The 12,835-nt window shown below is 41.0% G+C and overlaps 1 protein-coding gene across 1 annotated transcript in view; it reads right to left on the reverse strand.

The window, feature by feature from the left end:
* Nucleotides 1-975: 975 nt before the first annotated feature.
* The window catches only part of LOC308702209 (adhesion G-protein coupled receptor G7-like), a gene marked incomplete at both ends in the record, with an annotated part of 37,296 nt that continues 25,436 nt past the window's right edge, over nt 976-12,835 (reverse strand). Inside the window, 3 exons of the mRNA XM_081384874.1 lie at nt 976-1,144; nt 1,239-1,397; nt 5,565-5,646. Of these exons, the coding sequence (XP_081241000.1) occupies nt 976-1,144; nt 1,239-1,397; nt 5,565-5,646 (410 nt within the window). The remainder of the gene's footprint in view (nt 1,145-1,238; nt 1,398-5,564; nt 5,647-12,835) is intronic.

Raw genomic sequence — 12,835 nt, forward strand, 5'->3', positions numbered from 1 at the left:
ATCTCCGGGTCTGGCGGTACCACTTTTAGCATAGCTTAGCATAGATTGGACAGGACCATTAGCATCTCTCTCAAAAAAAATGACCAAAGAGTTTCAATATTTTTCCTTTTTAAAACTTGACTCTTCTGTAGTTACATCGTGTACTAAGACTGACAGAAAATGCAAAGTTTCTTGATTATTACGCAGGAATGAGAGTATAGTTCCTAGCCATATCAGCCTAGAAAAATCGCAACTTTACATTTTCCGTCGGTCTTAGTACACGATGTAACTACAGAAGAGTCAAACTTTAAATAGTAAAAATATCGAAAATCTTTAGTCATTTTTTTTGAGAGAGATGCTAATGGTCTTGTCTGAATCAATGATCTATGCTAAGCTAAAAAGTGGTATCGCCAGACCCGGAGATCGGCTGAATGGATTCGAAAACGGTAAAACTCAACTGTTTAACTCTGCGGGAGTTGTAAAATGAGCCTATTTCCAAAAAGAGGGGAGTATCCCTTTAATGTCATTATGTCAGTCAGTATCAATATTTGCTTTCTACCATGCACAAATAAAAATGTCACTGAACTTTTGCTGTGTAATTGTAACAATGAGCACTCAAACACACCGAATCAACAATTACTAAAAACACACACAAAAACTGATTTTGTACAAGTTCATTGAAATTAATTAAAGGAAGTCTCAAAATAATCATCAATAATCCTTTGATGGCCCATCAGGACAATTCAGACTCAGTGGATCTGTAGCTTTTGTTGCTTTCTGGTTTCTTATTTTTCCATAAAGAGAAACTCTTCCTGTAAAAGCTTATGTTTGATACACGCACAGTGTCCAGAAATGCTGGGTTTGAGTTTAATAATGGCCTCAGAGTGAATAAAATGAATATCTGAACACCCTTTGGAAATGGAAAGAAAAACAGAAGCATTGCTGATTTCATTTATAATCCATTATAAGATGTTGTGCATTTTTGTGCAATGTGCATTAACACACCTGTGTTGTGTTTAAGAGACAGAAAACCACACTCAGAATAAGTTTGAGATTTGTTTCATGGGTGATGATCAAAATGTAGCCGGTGACCCAGGACAGGCCGAGTATCACTGCCAGAGAGAAACTACTCAAAATCTTCTTCTTTAGAGGAGTTTTCCGTGATCTAAACAGCAACAGTGTTATTGGTTAAATATATTCTCATAAATGCCTTTTGGTTGATAACTGATAGTGCTTTTATGGTCCCAAAGTAAACATACCTGTTTAAGTTAGGGTTGGTCCTACAGATGTTGTGAGAGAAGTGCACCAGTATTGCCATGCTTGAGAGCAGCATGAGCATTAATGGGAGCAAGAATCCCCAAAACATAGGTTTCCCCATACTGAACTTCTGTTTGTGGTCCAGTGAAGCCAGCCAGCAACTGCATCAAAGAAGAGAGACAACTGAACTACTAAAATCCAGAGAGAACAATGTAAAAACACAAATAAAGTAAAAAAATATTTTACATTTAACGGGTTGGTTCACCCAAAAATGAAAATTCTGTCATTTACTCAACCTCATATCATTCCAAACCCATTAGACTATAGTTCATCTTCAAAACACAAATGATGATATTTTACTGAAACCTGTGAGCTTTCTGTCCCTCCGTTGACAGTTACGCACTACCACTGAAACTAATCATGAAACTAATCCACATGAATTGAGCAGTTCAGTCCAAATTTCAGTCAAATTTTCAATCACTTTATAAGATTAATATATTGAATTTAAGCTTTTATTCACATATAAACATTCATCAAAGCCCGCATCAGTTATGGTATATGGAAGCCCAAGCATGCTTGCACACAGCATTGTTTGAGCTACTGCAAGCACCAATGAGGTTCGTTTTTATGTGTTACGCAACACGTTTAAGCTTCGGCAAGAACCAATGAGGTTCATTCTCGTGTTACACAGCACGTTTAAGCTTCGGCAAGAACCAATGAGGTTCATTCTCGTGTAACAGCACGTTTAAAGGGGGGGTGAAATGCTATTTCATGCATACTGAGTTTTTTACACTGTTAAAGAGTTGGATTCCCATGCTAAACATGGACAAAGTTTCAAAAATTAAATTGTACGTTTGAAGGAGTATTTCTGTTCCAAAAATGCTCCTTCCGGTTTGTCACAAGTTTCGGAAAGTTTTTTTTGAGTATGGGCATGTGTGATGTCAGGAATTTCCTTATACGGGTCCCAAGAGCACTTCTGCCGGAAGAACCGCGGGCGCGCGCACTCGTAGACCAGAGAGAGAAGAGCGAAAGCAGTTCGCCCATCAAAGCGCTGTGCTCGGCTTTAGGGAAGTCAATGTCACCAAAGAAGTGGGTTTTTGGTTGCCAGGGCAAGACAACCCTTCACAGATTCCCAAAGAACCCAGCGTTAAGGGACCAGTGCATGGAGTTTGTTTTTTCAGAGCATCATCAAAGGAGTTGTGTAAGACTGTTTGTTCCCTGCATTTCGACAATGCTTGTTTTATAAACAAATCCCAGACCGACGGATTTGCAGATCATCTAATGCTTAAGGATCGAGCAGTCACAATGATAAAGGTTCGCGGTCGTGCGTTGGAACGGTGAGTAAAACTGTTGAACAAATGTCTCTGTGTGTTGTTAGATCGGTTAGCACAGCTTTAGCTCCGCCCACACGGCCCGCCTTCAGCCGCTGGTTTTTTTCCGGAAAGACTCGGTACAGCCTATCTTTCTTTTATAAATATCATAAAACTAAAGACTTTTTGGAGATATGAAGGATGCAATACTACTCTATAGGTAGTCAAGATTAACAGGAGATTGAGTGAAAATAAGCATTTCACCCCCCCCCCCCCCCCCCCCCCCCCCTTAAGCTTCGGATAGAACCAATGAGGTTCATTCTCGTGTTATGCCGAGTTCAGACTGCATGATTTTAGCCCCGATTTTGGCTCGCCGACAGGTTTTGAGCAATCGCCGACAAATGCCCGAAATCACAGGCAAATCGGTGCTCGTTCACGCGAGTGACAATCACGCTGTGTGAATGAACAAAGACGCGATCTGAGAGAATCACCAATGAGTCGCCGACGCCCGTGAGATATTTGGCATGCTAAATATCTGGACCTGTCGGCGATTCAAAATCCTGCTGTGTGAAAAGTGTTCTGACTGAAAACTACATCAGCGATGACCGATAGCCAATGAGAGAGCAAGATACAGAGCATCGGGGAGTTCGGGGAGGAGTTATAGACCACAATATCTGTATTTTAATAGATATATTTACAATTATATCAAACAGAAACAAAGCACAAACATTTGCTTGACCAGCAGCAACAGCAGCACATTGCAACATTATTTATTTACCCCAAACTCTCTTTGCAGAACACACAGTCCTTGCTCCCCTTGTCTTCCCAGCCATTTCCTCACGCATAATGTTTTTCTTTTTCTCCTTTTTGCTGCAAATCAGTGCACAGACAATTTGGATCGCAAGCTTCTTGCAGGCTATCATTTTTAATAACAATTTCAAACTCGCGCGAGAACTGCGGTCTTACGCATGCGGGATTTTGCGTTATTTCGTTATCACTTCTCGCGTGTGTTTGGTTGCGAAATGTAGTTTGCGAGCCAGACAGAAGTTGTCGGTGATTATTCCTCCTGAAAGTCATGCAGTGTGAATCCTCCTGCCGCCGATGCATCGTGCAGTGTGAACACACCAGCAACTGAATGTTACCCTGGATAGTCATGCAGTGTGAAAAGAACAGTGACCCGACTACTTTGAAAATCGTGCAGTCTGAACTCGGCATTACACAGCACGTTTGAGCTTCAGCAAGAACCAATGAGGTTCATTCTCGTGTAACACAGCATGTTTGAGCTTCTGCAAGCACCAATGAGGTTCATTCTCGTGTAACACAGCATGTTTGAGCTTCGGCAAGAACCAATGAGGTTCATTCTCGTGTTACACATCACGTTTAAGTTTCGGCAAGAACCAATGAGGTTTATTCTTGTGTCAGACAGCACATTTAAGCTTCGGCAAGAACCAATGAGGTTCATTCTCGTGTCACACAGCACGTTTAAGCTTCGGCAAGAACCAATGAGGTTCATTCTCGTGTTACACAGCACGTTTGAGCTTCAGCAAGAACCAATAAGGTTCATTCACGCACGTAGGGTGAGGTCTGTCGCTATGCGCAGTTCCTGCATTAACCTGGGTCAGAACTACCCTTGTGCAACTCTTTGAGTGCCTTGGCCTGATACACTAGCAGGAGGGCCATGGCATGCAGGCAGAGGCAGAGACGCCTGTCCAGCATTGCTATAAGCCTTGGCCGTAATCACGGATGAAAACTTACAGGCCTTGAATGGGAGATGCGTATTACCCCGGCAGATGGCAGCATTTTAAAGCCATAGCTGCATCGCAACAGCACGCTCCACTGGGGGAGACCCACGTACCCCTTGGCCACCCAACCATCGAGGGTGTGGAGGAGGCTCCGGGGAAGAAAGGCACTGGAGTGGGAAGCTGCTGTTCAGCATACCCCACCCAAAGATACCAATCATCCAGTCTTGAGCGTTTGGGACACAGTGGAGGATTTCACTCGAGCCTGACGCTCTCAGCGACGCAAGCAAGGATGCTTGAGCTTCTGTTTATGTTCGCTGAACAATGTTCATATTTGAATAAAAGCCTAAATTCAATCTGTTCATCATATATAGTGATTACATTTGGACTAAACTGCTCAAAGTGTCAAAGTGGTTGTTGCGTAGACTGTCAATGGAGGGACATAAATATCTTAGATTTCATTAAAATTATCTTTGTGTTTTGAAGATGAACGAAAGTCTTATGGGTTTGGTACGATGTGAGGGTGAGTAAATGATGACGGAGGCAGGGCTCAGATTAAGCCAGTTTTAGGTCTTAAATTAGGGCACTGAAGTAGCTTTTTTTTAATGGTGCCTTAAAAAAACATTAGTGTGCATCTTTAGACAAAACAATGGCACTGACATAAAACAGCTCAAATATGCATTTTAGTCTTGGACTAGTTAAAGGTATAGCGGAGGATTTTCTTTTTCCAGGTAGATCATCAAGACTATTGGTCCTTCTAAGTGTCAATCATTCTGGTGATATGTTTACATAAGGCCGTCGTACGTGCTCGTGCACACGATTCACACGATGGCATGCGCTCAAAACACAGGTTGGGCTTCCCACTGATGCCTCAATCGCAAAGTTTCTTGACAGGTAAAGTTTGGCATGCTATTTGGAGAAATCCATTTAAAATCACTGCTAGTAAAAGTTAATGTAAGCTATGATTAGCTTGTGCATGCTTTCTCGTGCACGTTTAATAGGCGTTCCCTCTCGGGAGCAGGTAGAGTGTAGTGCATGCATTTTTTTCAAAAAGTGGAGAGGGCGGTTCTTTTCTAAAAATCGGAAAAATCCTGCGCCATACCTTTAAGACAGTCTACGCAACAACCACTTTGACACTTTGAGCAGACTTGTCTGTGAGTCTGGGCATAAAAGTAATAAAGTTGAGTTTTAAAAAATGTAATTTTTTAATAAAGTAATAAAGTTTTAATTATTAATAAAGCAATAAAGTAAAAAAAAAATGGAAATATTTAATACTTACAACTCTTCTTGTCGATAACCTAAAGGATCTTTCACACTGTAGGTGGAACCCAATGAGATACCAACAATAACAGCAGGTAGAACTAAACAGAAAAAGATTTATTGACATTTAATGACATTATATATTGGATATATTATTTCATATTTAGGGTTTAGTCTTATGTTTGATTTTGCAGTTAATACCCAGGATGCAGGGGTGGGTGAAATAAGAAAAAACGATTTATTCATAGAAATGTTGGTTGATAACAATATACACAAGTATACACCTTTCTTTCTTTCATTTTTGGAAAAGTGATTAAAAAAAATGCTGAAAAACATTTTAATTAAAATACAGTCATGTACACTGCAGTAAAGCTACTTGATCAATATAACTAAACAATCATTTGAAATACAGTTTTATAATATCTTCTCACAGAGTCAATAGTGTTTTCTTTTTTTCTAATACAAGCAAGACTTCGTATTTAGTTTAAAGGAGAACTCCGGTCAATTTTAACATTGAGCTAATTTTTTGTACATTTGGAGTGCTGTCAATACAGAGAACAACGACAAAAATCTGTGTTGCCTACACCGTGTTATCCTCTTTTTAAAATTTGCACCCTGTTGACTTCAATGGGGCAAGTTTTAAACCTGCTTTTAGCCTCTTAACATCCTTGATGTGTCATTACAAGTGCACAGCAGGGGCGTGTCTAGAGCATTTTCAGTGGGGGGGCCATGCTGGGGCAGGCACTGCCTCCAAACGGGGTGGCCGTCAGTGACCAAAAAAAAAAAAAGCTAAATTCTACAGTATACAGTATTACGTAAATCCTATTGATTTTTTTTTTTTACTTGATTACTTACTTGTAAACTTGTAAGTTACTTGTATACAAATGTAGTAATAAAGCACATTTTTGATTCATTTATTTTTTTGTCATCCCTGTATATATTCATTAAGTTAAATTTGAGAGCCAGTGTTTATTATTTTTAGTGTTTTCATAAAACTAACAAGTTTATAAAATAAAAGCAATTTTAATGAGCAATTTTAAAAACCCAGAAGCAGAAACAATGTCAACTATTTTATTTTAATTAGTTTGACCATTACAATACAGTAGTTTTATTCACAATCTCTTTCAAATAATAATAAATAAATAAATAAATAAATCCCCCCACTGTAATAATTCAAATGGTTTGGCCAAAATATCATTGTGTTTCATTCAACATTTCTTTCAGGTTAATTTACAAAAAAGCTGAGTTTTAGCACTGTAACAGTTCAAATGAAAACACCACAGTTTAAAAATAAAATATGGAACCATTACATTGTGCTCTGCTAATATATTAAAGAACAGTCATTAGTTTAGAAACAATAAAAACAGTAGCAGAAAGAGAGGAAAACAGTCGAAAAAGAAAGAAGGCAGACCTCAACTAAAACAGCTGGATTTTTCTGTTTCGGTGGTGACTGGCAAACCGTCTAACAAAATTACGGTGCTTTTACGGTGCGTGTTCACTGGCACGGTGCGAGTGGAGCAGAGCGAACGTTTTCAATTCATTCCTATGGAAGTCGAGCTTCACGCTCGCGCAGTTTCATTTTGGGATTGACAGCGGACCGGAGAAAGCGTTGAGAGCGACCGAGAGCATCAAAAGGTTGGGCAGTTCTCGACAAAGCTTGTCTATTTCTAAATGTAATCGCGTGCATCGCTGATGATTATACTGTCCGTGTGTTGAAAAAAAACTTAGATTAAACACACTCGCAACAGACACACCCCAAAGCGGAGACGTTAGGCTACAGCGTTGCCAGCGGCACTGAGCGGAGTTTTGCCGCTGTAGTAGACATTGTAGTATCCTGGAGTATCCACTAGGTGTCATCTGTATATTAGAGTTGTTGGGTTTTATCTTGGTAAATGTTGGTGGAAGAAGATGTGCCATGTGGGAGGCATAGAATGTTTGATGCCTGTTGCTGTAACTGCTGCAAACAGAAAGTAAAGGATTAACTTCAACTCAATACATGTGGTGGTGATTTATATGGACGATATCACATTTCTGGCGACGAGGATGGGTTATTAAGATGCAACTTTAGACCAAATTCTGAGGGATCGGCTTGTTTGTGGCATAGATGATGATCGAATTCAGAGACGGTTGCTTTCAGAAGCAAATCTGACATTTGAGACTGCTTTTAAAATTGCAGTGGCCACTGAAGCCGTAAGCAAAAATGTGCTCGATTTACAAAATAAATCCGGTGTACAGGCATGTAACAGCATCATGTTTAAAGAGAGGAAACCAGATTACTGGAAAAGAGGATAATCTGGTGAACAGAAAGAAATCAGAAAATGTCACAGATGCAGTGGGAAAAACCACAAAGCCAATGAATGTAGATTTAAGAAGGATAAATGTTATGTGTGCGGGAAAATCGGACATATCGCCAAAGCCTGTCGAAACAAAAGCCAACAGAGTGGACACGCAACAACGGGAAAAGGTGGAAAAGGAGTGCGTCCGCATCGAGCATTCAATGTAAGTGAAAATAATGAGAGTGATGAATCTGAAGAAACATTCACTTTGGCATGTGTAAAAACTGAGGCATTGAAGAAAGTGAAACCCCTCATTGTTGAGTTGCATGTTAATGGCAGACTTGTAAACTTTGAGATTGATACAGGATGTAGTGTCAGTCTTATGAATGAGGGAATGTACAAGGACATCTGGAAAGATTCAGAAGCTCCCAAATTGAGACTTACACAAATCAAATTGAGAACTTATACAGGAGAGCCAGTAGAGATAGTGGGTGTGGCTGATGTACAAGTAAAATACCAGCGGCAGGAAAAGAAAATGCCTCTTGTCATAGTGAAAGGAACAGGACCATGCTTACTAGGCCGAGCCTGGCTTGAAGAAATTCAACTACAATGGAGTGAGATAAAGCTGGTTCAGTCGGAGGTGATGACATTGCAACAGGTGCTATCCAAGCATGAGGAAGTATTCAAAGAGGAACTTGGGACATTAAGGGGTACTACTGCTACTCTTCACGTGCCAACTGATGCCACACCACGGTTTTTCAGACCTAGACCCGTGCCATATGCCCTGAAAATAAAGGTGGAAGAAGAGATTAATCGACTGCTACGGGACAAGATCATCTCACCTGTTAGGTATTCAGAGTGGGCAGCTCCTGTTGTTCCTATCTTGAAACCAGATGGCAGTATAAGATTATGCGGTGATTACAAACTCACAGTTAATAGAGTGTCAACATTGGAACAGTATCCAATACCCAGGGTGGAAGATCTTTTTGCTCTATTGGATGGAGGAAAGCAGTTCACAAAATTGGACATGAGTCACGCATACCAACAAATCATCATGGATGAAAGCTCCAAGAAATACTTGACAGTGAATACACAAAAAGGGTTATTCACATATAATCGTCTACCCTTCGGAGTGGCTTCAGCTCCTGCTATCTTCCAGAGAACAATGGAGGGATTGTTGCAGGGTATTCCTGGAGTAGTTGTTTATCTGGATGATATATTGGTGACTGGCGTAAACCAATGAAGTCACTTGAAGATACTGGATAAAGTGCTGTCGAGACTGAAAGAAGCTGGTTTGCGACTGAAACGAGTAAAATGCGTGTTCCTGGCGGATGAGGTGGAATATTTAGGCCACAGAGTAGATGCCCAGGGTCTACATCCTCTGGGAATTAAAGTGAAAGCTATTGAAGAAGCACCAGAACCAAGGAATGTCACAGAGCTTAAAGCATACCTGGGACTGCTTAATTATTATAACAAGTTCCTTCCAAACCTGGCAACGCTGTTGGCCCCACTACATCTGCTGCTGAGAAAAGATGTTCAGTGGATGTGGAAAAAGCCACAGCAAGAAGCTTTTAAAAAATCTAAAGCTTTACTAAAATCGGCAGAGGTGCTAGCACATTACTCATCAGATTCATAACTGGTTTTGGCTTGTGACGCCTCACCCTACGGGGTTGGTGCAGTGCTCTCGCAGCGTATAAAAGGAGAGAGTGTGGAGAAACCCCTTGGGTTCATGTCTAGGACATTAACGCCTGTGGAGAAACGTTATTCACAACTGGACAAAGAAGGCTTGGCTGTGATTTTTGGCATCCATAGATTTCACAAGTATTTGTATGGTCGTGCATTTACAATTTGCACTGATCATAAGCCCTTGATCCATTTGTTTAATGAAACAAAAGCAGTTCCTCAAATGGGATCACCCAGAGTGCAAAGGTGGGCTGTGATGTTACAAGCATATCAGTACAACATTGTTTACAAGCCAGGAAAGTACCATCAAAATGCTGATGCGCTGAGTAGACTTCCAGTGCCAGGGGAGGGAGAACCTGATGACACTAATGATCAAGTGCTGATGATAGACTTAATGGACGATTCGCCTGTAAGTGCAGCACAAATTCGGAAGTGGACATCACATGACATAACACTCTCCATGGTACATGAGTACATCTTAAAGGGTTGGCCTGAGAAAGTAGAGCCACATGTGTTACCGTACCATCACAGGAGAGATGCTCTGAGTGTCAAAGATGGATGTGTGACTTGGGGAGCGAGAATCGTCATATCATCGCAAGGTCGAGCGGCTATATTGAAACAGTTACATCAGACTCATTCCGGCATGTCCAGAATGAAAGGATTGGCCCGATCGTACATGTGGTGGCCTGGTATGGATCAGGATGTAGAGAGAGTGGTTCAGAAATGTGAGGTGTGTCAAAGTTTCAGAAAGGCACCTGCTCAAGCTCCTTTGCACCTGTGGGAGTGGCCAGGCTCACCCTGGGAAAGACTTCATGTAGACTACGCAGGGCCCTTTTTGGGAAGAATGTTCCTAATTCTGGTAGATTCTCATTCCAAGTGGTTGGAAGTTTATCCTGTAGGCCACTTCCCAAATTACAATTGAGAAACTGAGAATGTGTTTCAGTACACATGGATTACCTAAAATGTTAGTGTCAGACAATGGAACGTGTTTTACCAGTAACGAGTTTGAAACTTTCATGGTGAGAAATGGCATTCAACATGTAACCTCAGCTCCTTATCATCCTTCTTCAAACGGCCTAGCTGAACGTGCTGTTCAAACTTTCAAGGAGGGGATGAAAAAGATGAAAGGTGACACCGTGGAGACAAGAGTAGCAAGATTCTTATTTAATTATAGAATCACTCCTCATGCAACAACTGGGTTATCACCTGCTCAAATGCTAATGTCACGGAAGTTGAGATCCACATTTGACTTACTCATTCCTAATGTGAAGTCCAAAGTTTTGAAAAAACAGCAGAAACAAAAAGAAGGCCATGATAAAAGTTGCAAACTCAGAAGTTTTGAAGTTGGAGATTCAGTGTACGTGAGGAACTATGCTGGTGGACCTAAATGGATTCCTGCAGTAGTGGAATGTTGTACAGGACCTCTTTCATACAAGACTGCTCTGGGGCATGGACAAACTGTGAAAAGACATGTGGACCAAATAAGAAATCGTTGTACAGATGAGATGCTTGAGATTGTACTACCCACAGAGAGTGAACAGAATGGTGACACTTCTGCATTGCCTAGTGCGGAGGTTGTCAATGCACCTGCAGACAAGGAGATGTCTGCCCTTGAGAAAGAACAATCGCTAGAATTGACTGTTGTAGAAAAAGAGACTAACCAACCTACAAATCTGAGAAGGTCTGTAAGAGAGAGACGTTCTCCAGCTTATTTGAAAGACTATGTTACATAAGTCAAGTCAGTAAAAAACAAAACAATGAATGCAATCTAACTGATAGTTGTTGATGTGTTATATTTTGTAAATAATGTTATTAGTATTTAGTCGGTGATATTGGTGGTAATAGTATTAATAATTAAAAAAAAAAAAAAAAAAAAAAAAGAGTTAACTAATTGATAGCTTAAGGAGGAGGGGATGTAGTATCCTGGAGTATCCACTAGGTGTCATCTGTATATTAGAGTTGTTGGGTTTTATCTTGGTAAATGTTGGTGGAAGAAGATGTGCCATGTGGGAGGCATAGAATGTTTGATGCCTGTTGCTGTAACTGCTGCAAACAGAAAGTAAAGGATTAACTTCAACTCAATACATGTGGTGGAGATTTATATGGACGATATCACAGACATGCACCGTGACTCCAAGATTACCGAGTCTGTCATGAGTCATGGTAGTGCGTAAATGTGTTTTTATGAGCTTAAAGGTATAGCGGAGGATCTTTCCAAATTTTAGATAAGAACCGTCCTCTCCACTTTTTGAAAAAATGCACATGCGCAACACTCTACCTGCTCCCGAGAGGGAACGCCTATTAAAAACGTGTGCGAGGTTCTCCTCTTGCACACTCTGTTTACAAGTTTACATTTACATTTAGCAGACGCTTTTATCCAAAGCGACTTACAGATTAGGACTTAGTTAAGCGAGTCATCATGAAAAGGCAAAAACAACGCAAGAAGTGCTCAAAATACAAAGTTCAGGCATTATTCAGAGTAGCATAAAGGGACTTTAAGGGGACTTTTTCCCTTTTTTTAAAGGGAAAGGGAAGGGTTTTTTTTTTTTTTTTTTTTTTTAAGAGGTTAAGTGCTCACGGAAGAGATGGGTTTTCAGTTGTCTTTTGAATGTTGTCAGGGATTCTGCATTCCGGATGAGGGTGGGGAGAATGTTCCACCAGCATGGAACTGTGTATGAGAATGTTCTGGTAAGAGATTTTGTGGCTCTCTGTGATGGAACCACGAGACGTCGCTCGTTGGCCGATCGTAGGCTTCTGGTAGGGATGTAGGCTCGTAGGAGTGAGTGAAGGTAGGAGGGAGCTGAGCCTGTGATAGATCTGTAAGCAAGCGTCAATGCCTTGAACTTGATGCGAGCAGCGAGAGGTAGCCAGTGCAGAGAGATGAACAGAGGAGTGACGTGTGCCCTCTTGGGCTCGTTGAAGACAAGATGAGCTGCAGCGTTCTGGATCATCTGTAGAGGTTTGGTTGCACATGATGGAAGTCCAGCCAGAAGAGCATTGCAGTAGTCCAGCCTAGAAATGACCAGGGCCTGGACGAGAAGTTGTGTTGCATGCTCAGTAAGGAAAGGCCTGATCTTCCTGATGTTGTGCAGTGCAAACCTGCATGATCGGGTTGTCTTTGAAATGTGATCTGTGAAAGTCAGCTGGTCGTCAAACGTTACTCCAAGATTTCTGACCGACCTTGATGGGGTGATTGATGATGAGTCTAGCTGGATAGTGAAGTCGTGCTGTAGAGATGGATTGGCAGGGAGGACGAGAAGCTCAGTAGTTGCTGTCGGCATCGCTCATACAAGATTACTTTCCAAAAGAAGATTTGCACTTTTTCTCCAAA

This window comes from Scardinius erythrophthalmus (genome assembly GCF_964197995.2).
Source record: "Scardinius erythrophthalmus genome assembly, chromosome: 14".
NCBI lineage: Eukaryota > Metazoa > Chordata > Actinopteri > Cypriniformes > Leuciscidae > Scardinius > Scardinius erythrophthalmus.